The 18,891-nt window shown below is 40.0% G+C and overlaps 1 protein-coding gene across 1 annotated transcript; it reads left to right on the plus strand.

The window, feature by feature from the left end:
- The first annotated feature begins 887 nt into the window (after positions 1-887).
- ANKRD46 (ankyrin repeat domain 46) lies at positions 888-18,547 on the plus strand. Its single transcript, XM_088533657.1, has 4 exons — positions 888-910; positions 10,776-11,118; positions 12,109-12,267; positions 16,489-18,547. The coding sequence occupies exons 2-4, from the start codon at positions 10,808-10,810 to the stop codon at positions 16,703-16,705; spliced, it is 687 nt and encodes a 228-aa protein (XP_088389783.1). The 5' UTR covers positions 888-910; positions 10,776-10,807; the 3' UTR covers positions 16,706-18,547.
- Positions 18,548-18,891: the final 344 nt, after the last annotated feature.

Below are 18,891 nucleotides of genomic sequence, written 5' to 3' on the forward strand. Positions count from 1 at the left end.
AAGGCACATATTTTCTAGATTGTAGCTTTTGCTAGGACCTGTCATTCTTTCCTTAAGTGGAGCAGACTATTGCAGAGCTTTTGCTCTGCTTTGAGGTGCCTGGCACAGCGCTGGGATGGGGCAGCCAGTTAAATGTGTTTACGACGCACCAGGAGTTGAATTTACACGCCTGGCACCAGACCCAACACTAACCATGTCACTAAGGTGTTTGCTACTCAAGGTGGATAAACCTGCGGTCTCAAGTGCACTTGGATTCTTTGAATATTTTTACTGTGCTTGCCTTGAAAGGCAGAATCAGGTGAGAAAACTAGAAGGTGAAAATCAATGTTGGTATTTGGAGGAAAATCAATTAACTTCAGCCCCAGTTTGCTGAGATTTCTCCATTTTAACACATTTCATAGAAAGAGGGCCAGGAAAGGGCTCTCTAAACATGGAGGAATTGCATACCGGCCTGGGTGTTTTTGGCTTTATTCCCGTGATGCCAGTTGATGGGCAGCACATGTGTTAGCGTAGGAAGGAAAACTTTGGTAACTCTCTGTATCATTTCCTTTGGTTACCAAAACAGTTGTTAAAACTTTATATTTGTTTTGTTTTGCTTTGACGGCCTGGTCCCGAGGACGGATGTGTCTGCGCCCCCTCTCCGCCCTGCCCCTGTTCTTGGCTGCTCTCAGCTGGCTGGCAGGGATGCCCCAGGCCGGGGACCCGGAGGCCAGGCCGGCCACCCCGGGGCGCTGGCGGCGGAAATGGCGGCGCGGCCGCCGCTGCCTCACGCGGGGCCATGGCGCCCCGCGGGCCGCGGCCTCCGCCCGGCAGGGGGCGCCGCGCGCGCGCCGCGCCCGCCCCCTCCGCCGCCGTTCGCTGCCGCCCCGCGCCCCCGCCGTGGAGGAGCCGCCGCGGAGCGGAGCGGCAGGTACCGCGGGGCGGCGGGTACCGCGGGGCGGCGGCGCCGTTGTCCGCCCGGGAGGTGGGGGGGGCCCTCCGCCATTTGCCCCCTTTACCCCTCCCGGGATGGCGGCGCGCGGGCTGGGGAGGCGGGAGCGCGGCCGTAACGCTGGAGGGTGACGCGGGGCCTGGATAAGCCTCTGTGTTTTATTTATTTAATTTATTTAACGTGCTGTCAGGGTGGGGGCGTATTTGGTTAAAGAGAGGAATGCAAAGGAGTCCCCGCGCTGCTCGAGGAGTGTAGGGGGGAATAGGATGCGTGCAACTGCCCTCCCTGACAGGATGTCGTGGTACGCGGCCTTCCCAGCAGGTCTGGGGTAAAGACATCAAATTTCCAAAAGGAGATGTGAAAATAAAGGAAGCTAAAAGTCACTATGTTTTTGCCCAGAATGATTTGTGTTTTTGTGTTAGCTTACCTCATGATTACCTTTGATAATTTCCTCTGAAAAGGGCAATTATTTTAAGTAGGGTGTGTTTGTTTTTTGTAGATAGCAGTAAAGATTTTAAGCGGATGCAGCAAGGGGATTGTTACTGTGCTGAGAAGGTAGGGCTTATTACCAGGATTGTAGAGTGGAGCAGGAAGCACCGGGAGACAAGCTGCGGTGAGTAAGGTTGGGAAGAAAACCACCAAATCCCAGTCTAAAGGGATGCTATGGAATGAGTTCTTGGAAGGTCTGCCTTGGGACTAGCCTTGTTACATATTTAGTGAGCCAGGAGGGTTCCAGTGGACCCAGGGAAGGGCTTTTGTGGCCGGCAGGGCGGTTGTGGAGGCAGATGGTGTTGGCAGCCTCAAAAAGTACTTAGACAAACCTATAGATAAGAAGCCTGTGAGGGACAACCAGGCAGGGAGGTACCGAGTGCTGCAGCTGTGGAGCCATAGGGGAAGGGGCTGCAGAACAGCCAGGCCCATGGGCCTCCCCCAGAGCAGCATCCCTGGCTGCCAGTGCTGAAACCTGTGCTCAGAGCATTGGTTTGAGCCATGAGACTGGGGGCTTTTTCATTTTTTACTGTTGTTCAGATTTCTCAGTGGAGGAATGTTACAGGAGAAGTTCTGCAGGATCCTGCTGTGGATCCTGGGCTGTTGGTGTTTCCATAAGCATCTCAGAGAAGTTGCTAAGTAGCAAGGTGATGAAGTTTGCTGATGACATGGTGATTTACGGGAGTAAAGAAAAGGGTCAGCTGAAAAATTGCAAGTGACCCTGTAAGACAAAATAACTGGGCAATATAATGGCAGGTGAAATTCTGTGTAGGTGCATAATGTGCTTCAGATAGGGTAAAAAGAAACCTGATTTCACATATTAGTGTGCTTCCACTAATGAGCAATGTTTTGGAATTACAATATATGATTTCATAAAAATATAACTCGAGTGGTAATGAGTGACCAAAATGGTAAATCAAATAATAATATTTGATAGAGATACAAATAGAGAATGAGTCGGAGGATGCTGTCATGCCACTGTATTAGTCCAATGGTTCACCTGAAATACTGCGTGTAGTTTTGTTCCCTCCCCTTCCATCTCAGGAAGCGTATCATAAAAATGGGTGAGATTCAGAAGATAACAAGAATGATCAAAGATATGAAATCACTCACCGTAGAAGGAGGACTGAGAAAGCTAGGACTCGCACTCTGGAAAAGCCTGAGGAGGGTATGATGAAGGCCTGTAAAATCACATTTGGCATGAAAATAATGGCTAGGGGTCTCCAGTATAAGCACTGCGGAAATGAAACTAGCAAGGCCTTAATTCAACCATGAAAACAAGTAGTTCATCGTAAGTAATTGGATTGGAGGTTCTTCGTAAGTAATTGCATTGGAGGACTTGCCAGAGGATATCATGGATATTAAAAATCTCCATGACTTGGAGAGGGAGAGCAGACAGGTTCATAGGGGAGATCCACTGAGCTATTCTGAACACGCAGGAACTACATCCATCTGAGGGAGGAATATAGTGATTGGGAAAGGCAGCAGCATATATTCGCTGAGTTCTGCTTTTTTTTTTTTTTTTCCCTCCATTGCTTTTGGCCACTGTTCGAAATGGGATGTAGGCTTACGTGGGCATGTGCTATGGTCTGCTACAACTATTTTTATGTTACCCTCTTGTTTACCATAGTAATAATTGACTCAACTTGCTTTTGTACTGTTTCTGGTCATGCTTTCTTTAATAGAGCTGAGAATCATCTGTTAAAGCTTTTATGAGAAAGATATGTTACTGTTGTTTGTTTGGGCACTAGATAACTTAGTAGTAATTTATCTAATGGTGCAGCTTTTCTCTATGTAAGTGATGTCTTTTGTTTCCAGGCTCACAAGGATCTAATTATCGTTGATTAACATGACTTGAGCTGCCTCTCTCTCTCAGATTCTATAGTTACAATTTCAAATCTGTTTCACCTTTTTTCCAACCCTTTCCCAAGCATCTTCCTTTACACTGTTGATCAATTCCAGTTTTCATGAGGATCAGGAGCCTGAAAACCTCATCCCTGCTTCTCTATGCATGTGTGCATGAACACACTCACATGCTGTTTATATGTATAACACATATGCATTAATACATAAATACTCTAAAAACCACAATATATATTAAAATATATCATAAATATATTTTAAAATAATGCATTGGCAAAAATCTTGCCAACCCTCTGTCTTTAGAAGTATGAATGGTTTAACTAGTAATAGCAGTATCAAATGTGAGTCATTGTAAAACTTCCTAAGAGGAATCACAGAATCACAGAACAGTTGAGGTTGGAAGGGACCTCTCATCTAGTCCAACCCCCCTCTCATCTAGTCCAGCAGGGACACCCAGAGCACGTGGCACAGGGCAGCATCCAGGCGGGTTCTGAAGATCTGCAGAGAAGGAGACTCCACAACCTCCCTGGTCAGAAAGAGCTTCCAGCATAGCTTCCCCAGCAGGAGGTGAGAGTGCATGTTACGGTCCAGCATCTCAGCAGAAAAACAGTTCTGTTGAAGCTAGTAATCTCAATTTCCCTTGTACAGGATTTGGGGATTTAACTGAACTTCAGAGTAATAAGTGATCAAAATTTTCTACTGTATATTTTATTAGATATTATGAACAATTTGGAAAGTAGAGATGATAGAGAAAGAATGATGCTACTGTAAATAGATTAATTGTCATCAACTGAGAACTTAGCTTTGTGTTAAAATCATGCAGCAAAAACAGCATTTAAAGCACAGGATTGTCACACCCCCTTTGCCAGGTTTTGTGACTGATTGCGGAGATAATATTAGCAAGTTTTTTCAGTGTTAAAAAGGCTGAATTGTTCTTTTGAGAACAGTTTGAGACAGAATTTTCTGTATGTGAACTTGGTGTAAGCTAATGGCAGAATTGTTTTCTTGAACTTCCTTAATTTGCTGAGCCGTAAGGATGAAGTTAACAAGATACCTATGTTTTGTTTTCACTTTTCAAAAACCAGTACTTGCAGAAGCCGTGAAGTTCTCGCATGTTTTGCTACAGAAGTCATAAGCTGCAGAGAAGCATTGGAAGTAGATGCAGACCTGAGGTGTTTCTGGAGAGATGTAGAATAACAGGGTGCCTGTTCAGAGTGACTCCAGAGCTTCTGTAGAGAAGAAAAGGCAAAACTTCTTCAAGCTGCCAGGATTTAGAAGGTGCAGCTTTAAGTTTATTAATTGCCTTTCAGGCAGGAAGGAAAGGAAGGATGTACCATCCTGTTAGATAACCCAGCTCCTTCGTTAGTACCTCCTTCCGCCCTCCTCATAGACCCATCTCGTTTGCCTTTCTGATTTATTCCTGCTATTAGTTCCTAAATACTGGGTATCTAGAAATGTCTGAGATTTGGGTTTTGAAACACAAAGCATATCATAACACCTGGCACTAATAAGTAGCCTTTAATTTTTAATATACCTGATCTCTTTGGGATCAAATATATGACACTTATTTTTACTGCAGTCACTTTGGCACCACTCGTGATGTAAAAAAAAAAATCAGAAAAACAAAACTGTTTTCTCAGTTTTAATAAAACTTTTATCTTCTACAAATCAAATGCAGTCTGGTAGCCATTGCTGGTCAAAGATGTGAAAAAGATGAGTCTTTTCCTCTAAACTACCAAAGTTTTCCTAGACTGCTGATATACCCCTTTCAGTTTATACTACAGGTTTGCCTATGTTGAGAAAATTGTTGAGCCTAGCATGGTGAAGTATTTCTTTTATATATATATATATGTATATATATATCAATATTTATTAAATAAAAATGAAACCTTGGAGTTGTACCACCTCATCTTACCATGTTATGTACATAATACGATAAAAGTATTTGTAATTATGCTTGGTAGGGACTTAGAGCATCTGAAAGAAGCAATTACTCTGGTTAACTATTTAGCTTTGATAAACTGGTTACATGACTGACTGACTATATAAACCTGAGAATCAGAGCAGAAGTATCTATATCCTGCTGGCACAGTAAGAGCTGTGGACCTGACAGTGTTAGCTGTCTTATCTTCGGTATTATTTGGTAGCATATACTAATAATTTTGATGAACAAGCAGAGCAACATATTATTTATATTTTAAAAGCAAAGTGGGACAATTGGTTTTATATAAACAGTATAGAAAATTAGGAGAGCTCTGATCTTTAAGTTGGCCTGTGTTTGTGAGAAATTAAACTGGATGTAATGTTGTGTGCGTTACAAGGTCATGTATGACTAGCAGGTTTGACTTAAAAGGATATAAGCTAATATACACATGATAAGAAAATAAGACAATATGGACTGTATATTAATTGCCAATTTGTGGCTGGCTTTTGGTTCTTAGTCTGCTTTATTTCTGTAATAAAGGTCAGTAAGCTCTGACTTCGGAGGACTTTTGCAGGGAGGCAGAAAGTTTCTCCATATTAGTAAACTTGCCATCCTCAGAATACTAGTTGTCTGCGTAAGAAATTTTTGTTTGCTTGTCTTCTAATATATACTTGTCAAAAATATACTTTTTAAAGGAATTACCTTTATCCTCAGAGCTGATGCCACATACCAAAGTGCTCATTGCACTAGGATCAGCTCAGAGCTTACACAGGATTGCTGTCTACACAGCAAGGGAATTCTCGATTTCAGAATTCTTACACCAAGGGATGTAAAATCTTGTTTCAAGTCTTGCATCATTTCCTTCCCAGGAGAACAAAAAGTGCTACCAAAAGGGCTTAGACAGAGGGATGTGAGTGGGGCCTGGGATTAAAACCCCACTTTGGACTTGAGGGGAAGAGCAATTTTGTCTGGCCACGGCGTGGCGCTGCCCATCCAGAAATGGAGAGCCCGGCTCAAGGCTGCCCTGCGCTGGGGATTCCTTGTGCAGTTTCAGCTTGGCCCCTTTTCCAGAGGGCTCTTCCAAGGCCTGCAGCAAACTTGAACACAAACACTTCAGTAGATGTGGAACTAATGCTTGTCGGCACCCTGCAAGTTCCCTGCAAAAGTGAGGAAGGAATTTGAGTGAACACTTCTGAAGAATATGTGTGACTTGGTGGCCTTCTGTAAAAGCAGGTGTAGTCAAGCTGATAGCAATGACTAGGGAAGCACTGAAGTGAAATCCTTCAGGACCTTACTTCTGATTTACTGATTTTCATGAGGTACATATTGGAAATTAAAGTTATAGATAATCCAAAGAAACCTCAAGGCTATACATTTCTCCTTGAATTCTGTTTTGTAAAAGATAAAGAAATGGGCAAGATTCAAAAATATTTAAACGTATACTTGATAAAGTACATTGAAATAGGTGATGCAACAGCATTGCCTGTTAAGTGTAGTAAGCGTAAAATGTCTGTGAATAAAATGTCTGTTCTGCTAAAAAAAAAATAATAATAAGTCCTATATCAGGGCAAAGTTGGCAACCCTCTTTACCCTATCTCTTTCCTTATTCGGTGTACATATATACACAATGCAGTTAGTATCTTGTCTGGGCAAGGGCTGTGCAGACCTGGATTGGCACTGGAGATTCTTTTTTTGCTGTGCAAAGCATTCTGTTACCTAGAACTATTACCTACTGATCTGTAAAAGAAGATCAATAATTGTAATTTTTTTTCCTAAAGCATTTTGCAGTCTACAAGTGCAAAGTACTAGGTATATGTAGTGCAGCAAAGTTTCTATTTGCAGTATGGTCCTGACATCAAGGGAATACCCCTGTGTATCTTGCATGTGCATTTTTAATACTGCAGGAGGAGATGGGGCAGATTAAGCAAACGGCCAGAGCGGTGGTGCTTTTGCATTGCCTCCTGCCCACGTGTCCTTCCAGAGACATGAAAAGAGAGGCAGGTCAACAGAACCTGCTATGATACCTTGTCCCCAGGCGCTATCAGAAAAAATAATAAAGTTAGGAGAATAAAAATGCTACAAAACTGCTAGATTCAAAAGACCTGTCGTGGTGTACTGATGGTGAGATGCTGCTCCTTATAACCAGGACATCGTTAGTGGAGCAGCAAATTCTGTTTCCGTTGGAAGGAGGAGGTAAAGGTTTTTATCAGAAGATTGAGAGCTCTCCTGGAAATAGATGTAGGTAATAGTAGTCTTTCCCTCAAGAATGACAACTGATCATATTATTTTCAAAGTAAATATAACATTCACTTAAAAGACTTCTGTAAGTTTCACATAAAAACAAATATACATATGAAAACTTAACAAGGAATTTCTCCCTCTGTGTAGGAAGGGAAAGGGACTGTTTGGTGCATACATACTCCAGCCTCTGATCAGCATTCGGAGGATACACAAACAAGGCATTTTTTTTTTCTTATGATTGAATTACCTTTTTCCCCCCCTTATTTTTTACCTTGTACATCCAAACAGAGCTTATTCTTGCATAGTATAAGAGTGCATTCCCGTTCAAGCAGCAACCTTGCCTTCAGAGATCATGGCCTTACAGCTCAACCAGAATACCTGAGCTCAAATGTTTTTTCATCCATGTAAGAACGGAATAGGAAAAACTGCAAGGCATTGCCACTGACGTGCTCTTCAGTGGAGTGTGTTGCAGAAAGGAGGAGCTGTTTGCATTGAGGGAGTTGGCAAATGAGCGTTTTATGTGTCAAGCCCGTTGTGTGTTTGCTGTGGGTGGGGGGACGCTGCTTTTTGTAGGTTTTGTTTTAGTGGCCGTTTCTGGTTAGTCTCCATTTCTTTAGGGATACTCCTGAGTCCTACTGGCAAGTAGGATGTAGATGGCAGAGGTCTGATACTGTGGGGAAGTCTCAGCTACCCTGTGATCTAATACTGTTCTGCTGTTTTGAGCTGCTACTTTAATGCAATGACAATTGCTCTAATTTGGGGTAGGGGAGGAACCCTTGGAAATCCTGGAGTCTTACAGGACTGATAAATCATGGAGCAGGGGTTGGGTGATTAATTGCAACTTGAAGCGCTTAATGTTTCTGTGGTGACTGTGAGAGAATCTGGTCCCATGAGTGATTCTCTGAAGCATTTCATTCATGTATTTCTTTTTCTGGAGCTGTTTGAGAGCTATTTAACATGCTGAGCTGCGCGTAGAGGAAAGAATACATTTACTGAAAGTAAAACCATCCAGTGTGAGCTTAAGGGCAGTTTAAGATTTGAAAGAATGTTAGTTTAGCTCCATGACCTGAATTATTCAAGATAGCTCCTTCCTTCTGAGACTGTTCTCAGAATATTCTGTTAGATTTTTTTCTTCCTATATATATTATTGAAAAATTGTCTTTCAGCATAATTTCTGAAAATAATAAGCATCATGATAAAAGTGATCAAGCTATATCCATATTGTATAAGTTTAGAAAAAATATATTCTAATATTTCTTTTTAATGGGAATTCTGCTTGCTTGGGAGGGCATCTTTCAATTGCTTTTCCCCAGAAGTAATTTCCCATCAGTGCCTAATTATTAAAACTTCGTTTGCAGAAATATAATTTTAAAAATGCATTTTTCAACAGATAGGGACACTTTTTTTAGAAGCAGTCATCTACTGAATGAAATTAGATGATTTCTTTATATTAACTCCAACAGTAGTAATTTCTAGGCATATTCAGAGTTCTCATGTTACAGTATTTTTTTTTGCCTTGGTACTAACTGCTGTAAATTCACTTATTTTAGTCGTGTCTCTGACATTAGCTCCTAATGGTCACTATCCCAGCTTTTGGTTACATATAGAGTTGCTATGTGAATTACCTTTCAGAAAATGCTTAAAGGGAATGACTAATACTTTGTATTTTTTTCTTTTCTAATTTACTTAACAAATTGTCAGTCATTACAGCAATAGCCTTTCTGACACAGTGTGGGTACCAGTGTAAGCATATTTTGTTTATTTAAAAATATCCAATTAACTATTTTTTCTGAGTTTTTGTTCAGTAGGATTTTTTTGCTAAATTAAGTTGAAGGAAAAACTATTATTTGGGAGCTGGTGTTTTAAAGATTGTTTATTCACCTTTGTATACAGCTCATATCTCACATAGGGTAGGTAGTCCATATGTAAAATGGAATTATGTTTGTATATTTGTAGAAAAGTCTTTTTAATTTATAAAAATAAACCAGATGGCTCTTTGTGTGTGTGAATGGAAAAATGATTTTTTTAGTTCACAATCTTTAAGTATTGGCAAGAAGGATCTTTTTTTTTTTCTTGTTTCTGTTGCTTTTTACTGTGAAATACTAAGGTTTCACTGTAGCCTTCTGCTCCTCAGTGGTCATTTCATAGGAGATTCTCCTGGTTACAGATACTGAATGAGAAGTTCTCAGTTGTACTTTCTGATAGCCATTAACCTTTGAGCTCCCTCTGGTATGCAGCGAGGGCTTCTTGGTGTTAATGTTTCTTTAGATTTGTAGGTGAGATGATAGAGACTCGTGTAAGGTTCTACCACACGTACATGTGGTGTGAAAATATAAACATAAGCTTGCATTGCACAGAGCATGTCGTTCTCCTTTACAAATAGCACTTCTCTTCCAGTGTAGTATTTTGCTGGTGATTTATGATAGACCTTGTTTTTCTAAGCAGGCTTAAGCACTCAAATATTGCAAGTGAACCATGATCTTTTTATCAAGTACGAGTAGGATTTTGCTTGTTAATTGGAGGTTTTAAATGATTTATGATCGTACTTCAAGGAAGCTTTAGTGCAGAATGTAAAGGTCACGGTCACATCCTGCAGAAATCGGGCCTGCTATTTGCTAAGCAAAGATTGCACTGGCAGAGCTGAAGAAGCCTTTAAGCTGCCCTAAGTGGCACAAATCCTGCACCGAGCGTTTTATGGCCAGCAGCGACTTGGCCTGCTGCTGCTGCAGGTGATTGTGAAACAGGGTGCTTGAAGCCGTGGTGGACAGATGCAAAAAACATAGTGGCAGCCCCACAGTCCCTGTTATACAGATATCAGGACATGCAAGTTGCTGCTCTGTGTCTCACAGAGCAAACTAACTGTGTGTCCCTGCAGTGGCAAGCAAGACAGTGCCAATACATGCAGCAGAATTTGTCCAGGTGGGAAATATGAACTAGTGGAGTTTAATCTGAACAGCCCAAAGTGATGCAGCTCTTAATCAGGCCAGTTAGTAACCATTCCGAAGCGACCTCTGTAGATATTTCATCTTTAATTTAAAACATGGAATAAGAGCTATGAGATATAACTGTTATAACCTCTCCAAACCAGGAGAGGTTTAAATCGAATTCTCTGCTGTTGGCCATGTTTCCATTCCCCCACCTGAATGAGTGCACTAGTGTGGAAGGATACCTTGTACAGGTGACAAAATAAAAAGGTGTCTATGGTAGTCTTAAAAAAAGCTTCATAAGGTTAACCAGAACACTGTTGTATCAGAAGCCTGAAACAAAATCTTTGCATTTTATTTATTTACCTCATTTCCCTCTCATTTTTTCCACTTTTGCTCACAGGTTTGTAACCTACTCCGGAGAGCATCAGAACAATGTCCTACGTTTTTGTAAATGACTCTTCGCAGACAAACGTGCCGCTGCTGCAGGCTTGCATCGATGGGGACTTTAACTATTCCAAAAGACTGTTAGAGAGTGGGTTTGACCCAAATATTCGTGACAGTCGGGGCCGAACTGGCCTTCATCTTGCAGCAGCCAGAGGAAATGTAGACATCTGTCAGCTCTTGCACAAATTTGGTGCTGACCTACTAGCCACTGATTACCAAGGTAACACAGCCCTTCACCTGTGTGGCCATGTGGATACCATCCAGTTTCTTGTTTCTAATGGACTTAAAATTGACATTTGGTAAGTCACTTTTTTTTTTTTTATTTACAGCCTCATTTTTATAATGTATTAGTGTTCTGTCTCCAGAGCATTGTATATACAAATTGGTTGCTGCTGAAGTGCTATATTTAGCTCAGTTCAATTTTTTTTAAGATACCACATAATAAAAAAAAACAAAATAAAAAGACAGGAGAACAATAAAAGGCCACTCTTGCTGGTCATGTGCAGCAAACAAAGCAAATAAAAATAGCAGCTGCTGATCTGGCCACTATGTGTAATTCCACCTCTCTGATGACATTGCAATCCTAGTTTGGCCAGCTGTCCAGATGTGAGGTGTGACCAAAGAAGAAAATCACATTGACTACTTTAAAATAGTTTACTGCATTTTGGATGTTTTAATTTTTCCACTATATAAGACAAACTACAGTGATGTGTGCATCTCTTCATACCCATACTCCTTTGGTGACCATGATTCCTTTCAGTGTTCCCCTTCCTCAAAGTCTGTGACTCAGTCCTCCTTTTAATTATTGTGTATTTTTTCCTTCTGCCTTCTAGCAGCTGTCAGATGTGAGTGCTCACATGCAAGCTTTCAAGCTGCAAAATGACTAGTTGTTTCAATGCATCAGCTACATGATTCTGTCTGTTGACTTTTTTGCACATTCCTAGCGGGCGAAAAACACCAGTAGTAAATTCAAAACCTCTGAGTCTGTCATCTCTCCCTTGTCCATGCTTCTAGCTTGGCAAAACTAGTTATTGGCAGACTGAATTCTTTATGGGTTTCTGTTGTTATGACATATTAAAGTGAAATATACTTTTTGTTTCTTTGTTTTCTACAATCAATTATGCTCTGCTTTTCATGGGTAGGTGTTGCCTACTGTCTCTTATATGACAAAAATTAGTTCTGAGGACTTAAGAAATTCTACACTGTCTGTTATGCTGAGCTGTCTTGTTACAAGACTTCTATTTTAAAAACATCTTTTCTTCCCATGCCCCTTTGTTTGGGTTTTTTAGCAATCACCAAGGTGCAACACCCCTGGTTCTTGCCAAACGAAGAGGTGTGAACAAAGATGTCATTAGGCTGCTGGAGTCTTTGGAGGAGCAGGAGGTGAAAGGATTTAACAGAGGAGCTCACTCCAAGCTGGAAACCATGCAAACTGCGGAAAGTGAGAGGTATTTACAACACAGAAAGAATGATGCATATGTAAAGTATGTCTGTATTCCTAAAGGTTTATTACTTTCAGATTTTCATGATTTGACTTGCTTATTAGTTCCTCTCAAAACACATGTCACGTGGCCTGGTGTTATCAGGCCAAATGAAAATCAAATATTAGGTTTTGGAAAATTTTCTTTAAACAGACAAAATGTAAGGGAAAACAAACTTTTCCTACTGAGATTATCATTTTCTGATGGAAGCAGTTTTAATAATTACTGATTTTTCCATTAGAGTCCCAAAGAAGCAGATACTCTTCAACTTACCGGGTAGACAGAGGAAAAAATGGGGCAAAGTACAATAGCAAAGACTAACCAAACATCCTTTTCCTATGATGATGTCAAAGAATATGTACAAAGAATAGATAACAGACTTTTCATCCGTTTGAAAATGAGTATTTAATATAGTGTCAAATGTGAATTTTCTACTGGTAGTGGTCCTGGAAAAATGGAGAATGAAACGAAAACTGTTTCATGGCTAAAGAGCTATTGATAATTAGAGAATTGGTAAGAGAATTGCTGACAATTTCAAGCGCAGTATTGGGTTAGAAGGAATTTATTAATGTAAATACTAATGAGAACTAAAGTTATGATATTAGCTCAGAAAGAGGTAATGCGTTAATGGTACTGAGAAAAAGATATATAGGCAACTTGGAGGAAATTTGGAGTGTTTTAGACAAAAAGGTGGATGACTAGGGAGAGGAAAACAGTAATAATGAATTGTGATTCAAGCTCAAAATGCAGCTTTATTTACTTAAAACCATATGCCATAAAGTGGAAATTCCTCAGTAGAAAATGATGGTGCAGTAAAAAAGGCTTGGTGTATTATTCAATTGCAGGAGGTAAAGCTACCAACAAAAGGGCAATAAAATCCTAGAATGTGCAAGGTGAGATGTATTCACTACATGGAAAACTGTTAAGTGTCACTGCAAAAACAACAATAACTCCTTAACGTGTAATACGTTCTATAGTGCTGTTTATCCCCATTCAGAGAAGTTGCATTTATCCTGTAATAAGGGTGAAGAAAGATTTGTTGAGTGATTAAGGAACAGAAAATCTGCCATATAAGAGGTGACTATAACTTGTTTTGGCCTGGCAGAGTGAAGGTTGAGAGGTGCGTGCTTGCTGTCTAAGAAACACTGTTTTTGAACATGTAAAATAGATGTTTAAGACAAAAGAGTCTATCACAAGAGGCAGAGAGAAAAATATTGATTGAAAGTTGAGGGAGTTTTTCTACAATGAGGTTCCAAGAGAACTTTCTTGCAGGATTTGGATGAGGCAAGAACCTTTACAAGTTTTAAAGGATACTAATCCGGAAACCACCAAATTGCAAGTAAACATGACAAAGCGTGGGAGTGAGATTAACAGCAGAAGACATCCTTTCCAGTACTATTTTCCAAAATATATATATTGCAAGCCAGGATATTACATTGTTTGAAATACTTGCTCTCACACTGAATTTATCCAAACACTGATTTTTGTTTTTAATATTTTCTAAATAATGATGAAAACCTGTGACTGCTGGACATGCTATCACGAAAGGCAGGGAGTCTTGTCACATGATTTTGGTCCAGTTTGTGTCAAAATGTACACAGCCTTCACTGTAAATGATAATTAAATTGTCTAGATGAAATTGGTATCTGAAAATTGAAACTAATAATAATAAGCTAATAATAATCATGCAAAAAGTACTCCCAGTGAGCATGTTGGAAGTTCTTTCTTACATATCAGGTAACCCCCCTACCTCCAACTCATCACAGGGACCATTTTAAAATATAAAGTTAGATATTATTCTCCAAATTACATTGGTATTAATTATTAGAGCTTGTGCATATTGCCTTTCTGAGTCTTCTAAAGCTGTCTGGAGTTGCTTGTGACACAAAGTGCTCCTTTTGTTTTAGTGTCCGAGACAAAAGCTCAGCCCCGTTTTCGTTCTGGTTTCAGCTTTGGCAGCGTCTCCTCGCCGAGCGCAGCTTCCTCTCGGTGTTTGACCGTCCTGATGTGGCGTTTGCTTTGGCAGGGAAGGCAGCCGCCCTCCTTGGGCGCAGACCTGCGAGCAGGGCACTCCCCAGCTTGGTTGCGAGCGTGTTGAGAATGTCAGAAATACTTTAAAAATAGCATGTTATGGATGCTGACAGCAGCAAGTTTGCTTTGTAAATAAATAATGCCTTTATAACAGCTGGCTTTTCAGACCTCCACGGTTTCACTCCTCCCTTTTCTCATTTTTTTCCTCATTTTAGAGACACTTGAAGTGTCTCAGCCCTCTTTTCTTTTTCTTTTTCCTTCCTTTGTTCTCTTCTGTTATACATGAACCTGTGGAAAGTTAATGGTTGTTCTGAACGTGGACCATGAACCTCACTCTGGAACAGCAGTTCTCTGCTTCGTACCGCACACAGTTGCTGCTGCCCTGGGAGTCCCCAAGTCCCTTTTGTGGGTGCTGGCCCCGCTCTGCCCTCGTGCAGGAGCCCTCCTACAGCCCAGCGTGACCCGGGGCTGCCCACAGTGCACCCACGTGGGAGCTTTGAACCCGTCCTAGCTCTGCTACATGGCACAAACTCCTCTGCAACATGCATTGCTACATTAGCATTTTTTCATAATAAGAAAACTACCTTGAATTACATGCTTTGAATTTGGTTGCAGTATAAAATACCCAAAAAAAGTTTTCTCTGTACCCTTTTCTATTTAATAAGCAAGCATGTGATCTATTCATTTAAATTGCATTGCACCTTTATTTAACCTCTCTGTGGTTATGCATTAACTAGTTGGTACTTAATGAGAGCGTGGTACTGTTAAACACCAACAGTTTCTCCTGTACAACCCTTTGTTTTGCTTGGGAAGTCGTAATAAGCGAGGAAGATGACTAATTCCTGCAAGCTAAAATAGCTTTGCAGCAAAGCAAATATTTAAGAAACAAGTTTTAATAAGCACGTGTTTAATGAGCAATTTCTGGTTTTTTGTTTTGATTGCATGTGACCCTCTGCTACTTCAGCAAGCTATGGGAATTAAGTCTAATTATTCTTCAGGGCCTCCTCAGAATTATTATTCTGTGCTTCCTCAGAAGAAAAAAATCCAAAAGAATGGTGTGAAGGTTTCTGCAAAGTTTTCCCACTGTGTAATAGTAGAAGAGAGATTCACAAATGAGAGTTTTTTTCTAATAACAGTGTTTTGTCAACTTATTGTTGTCATCGAGAACAATAGCACTTATTCATCTGCTTTTGACTAGGAGATGACTTTTCCCTGAAATCTCTTGTCTTATTATGGGAGTAAGAGGTACCTAGGGAATATAGTAACTGAAAGCAATTAGAAGAGAGGAAAAAAAAAATGTTTTCACTCTGCTTACCCTAAGCTTTTACATTGCTGTACACATAGGAGCGTCACCATTTCCTTTCGGCACTGTCAGAGCCTGGTCATGCAAACACTTCTCTAGGTAATTACACTCAAGTGAGAAGCAGCAGGGCCGTGTGCATGACTAGAATTGTACATAAGTGTTTATCCAGTGAGGAGAAAATTTTCCTAAAGTTTATGATGTGTCATCCAGGAACAGTGAAACAGTTTTATAACTCAATTGTGAAACCAATAGAGTTGGGAGCTTGATATAAGAAGTCGTGCAGCATTCGAAACAACTTAGGTTTTTGTCTCAAGATGATTTATTGTCAAGATGCCTCTGACAGTCTAATTTCATGTTTTTGTCTCATGTAAAAGTGAGAGCTCCAATTCTTAGTTTGTAACCTCAGGGTCTGAGGGACCTGATGGGTTGGCAGTAAAATGTGAAGGCATCAGAGGAGGTGCTGAGTGCTGCGTGGCAGAGAGCACAGCAGCACGAATGCATCTTCTGCAGCAGAATGTTTCAGAACTTTGTTTTTGTCCAAATATATTGTTTTCTCTGATATGTTTATGCTGGAGAAGAGGCCTTGTAACAAAGGAATGCAGGAGAGTAATGACATTTACTAGCATGTCTATTGGTCATGGTTTCTGTTGCGTGCAGCAGACATCACACAAGTTAATATCTTTTCAAATAATTCAGGTTTAGAGTTAGGAGACTTTCTTGATTTAGCAAAGACAACGCTATAAATCTCTGTTGTGGGTTCAGATGTTCATTTAGGATGTTTCAGCTGCTCTTAGCAGGCTTGCTGTCCCACTCAGAGGTGTTCTCTCTCGCCCTGTGTTTCCGCTCCTTCGCAGTGCCATGGAGAGCCATTCCCTCCTCAACCCAAACCTGCAGCAAGGCGAGGGAGTTCTGTCCAGCTTCCGCACGACGTGGCAGGAGTTTGTGGAAGACCTGGGCTTCTGGAGGGTGCTGCTCCTCATCATCGTCATCGCTCTCCTGTCCCTCGGGATCGCGTACTACGTCAGCGGGGTGCTTCCCTTCGTGGAAAACCAGCCCGAGCTGGTGCACTGAGGCAAACGGGACGTGCACTGTGCTTTGCTCTGCTCTTACCTTATTTTGAGCTTCTTGGAATTATCTTCTTGGTGCAGGCAGTGGCAGCTGTATATACTGTTTGCCTTTTGTACTTACTATACTGTTTGCCCTTTGGAAAGAGGGATTAATTCATTTCAACTAAAACACTAAATTCTAAAGCATTCCTGAGCTACCTCTCACTTACCTTGACTTGTAACAAGATGTGTAGATACGCGTCTCTATTGCTAAATTATTAAATTATTATTATTAGAAAAGGCCTTGCATAATGACTATGAAATTCTTGAACAAGAAATATGTATCCTAGTACAAGACCAAGTGATTTTATTTCCCATCTGAAAAGAAATAAATGTGTTGGAACATTTTTTTCTGTTTCAATTGAAAGAAAAATAATATTGTAAAAGTCCTTCTTAAGTTATCAGAATAATAGTATACCCAGATACACATACAATATTAGGCTGTAACTGCATGGTTCTTTTAGCTCCTTTCCCAAGTTTCACATCTCTAAGGTTATAAAAGGAATGAGAAATATTTGAAACCTTACGACATTTTTAATGTATAGATCACTCCTTTATTTATTAGGTTAATGTAGTGTTTCTTCCCCAGATGATTTTGATGTTTGTATAATACCTGCCTGAAGCAAATTTTGTAAAACAAAGCTGTAGTACTTGGGAAGCAAAGTTGTTTCAGCTTTAGGTTTTAAAATACACCTTTTTGTTGAAATTTTCTTAAGCAAACATTTCTTTGTAAGGGTGGGTAAAAAAGTGATTTAGATGTTTTGCTCTGTATCCAGCAATTCTGTAATGCCTCATCTTTGTGAAATATTATGTCATGAAGAGTAAGGGTTGTTTTGCTCCACAGAGACCAAACCGAACCATGTGTTTGTATCATTTTCACATTTATTGGATGGAATTCCTTTAGAGAGATATTTTCCATTGTGGTTGTTTTCAGATAGCACTCACAAGCTCGTGAAGTATTTTTCTCAATACAAAGAATACAAGTATTTAAAATGGTAATGCGTAGAAATGTTGTATGTCATGATATCCCGTCCCATCCTGTACTTCAGTGGTGAAATCTTCTGTTTATTTGTTCATAATCTGTGGATATGAATCTGTCAAATACTTTTAAAAATAGTTTTATGAAGATATTATGCAATAAGCTATGTAGACTTTCAAAGAAGGCAGATTTTTTTCCTTCCATGGTGATTAGTTATGCAATTCCCTTAGTTGTCCTTGAAAATTCCAAACAAAATGAATTCTGCAAACCTAATAAATCTTTCTTTTTTCTTTTAATGACTCCTAAAGTGTTGCTATGTGAAATCAGAGCTTTCTAAAATTCTAAGTTACAATGAGTAGTGATAGAAGTAGCTGCCCCTCTCTATTCCCTCTACCATGTATTTATTTTTTCCCATGCATGGGTTGAAGAGGGTTGTTGTCTTTGTTTTCAGGGTATGACAAGGGTTTTGTTGAGGTGGCTTCCATTCTAAATTGCATCTGAACGATTCTTGACCTTGTTTCTTCAGTTAGAGGCTAGTGAAACAATAGCTTACTGGCAGCTGCAATACCACAAAAAGGAAAGACTCTTAAAAACAAAGAAAGGCCTACTTCTTTTCTGGATGTTTCTATTATTATACTTTCGTTTGTGAATAGAGAAACATAAGCTCATAGTATATCTAAACAGCATTTACTTTTCCAGGTAAATACATTTCTGTTAATAATACTCTGTATCTCAAATAATCAAGTTTTTCTTCAGTATGTATTCCCTGCCTAATTTGTAATTGTATTCTCAGTATGAGTAAATGACAAAGTAAATAAATATAGCAAATGTGTTTTCCTTTTTTACCACATTACTGCAGTGGTGATGGTACTTCCCTATTTTAGCATGGGTGGGTTTTTTTGTTTTTCTTTTTTTTTTTTTCCTTCTGATTTGCATTGATAATGAACATTTTGGAGGTGGGGAGTTTCCGTTCCTGAGAAATGGAAACCACACTGATGCTTTGTATAAGATTTTAGAACACAGTTACTGTAGAGTTGCCTGGTTTATCTTCAGTATAATTTTTAGTGAGGTATTTTCTCCCTGTTGTGTAAGACACCACATTTTCAACCTGTGGTGTTAAGGTCCCCCAAGATACAAGACTGCTAATAAGGGTTACGAAGGATAATTAAAAA

This window comes from Tinamus guttatus, unplaced genomic scaffold, assembly GCF_059628265.1.
Source record: "Tinamus guttatus ecotype Peru unplaced genomic scaffold, ASM5962826v1 Tinamus_guttatus_pri_ptg000510l, whole genome shotgun sequence".
Classification (NCBI taxonomy): Eukaryota; Metazoa; Chordata; class Aves; order Tinamiformes; family Tinamidae; genus Tinamus; species Tinamus guttatus.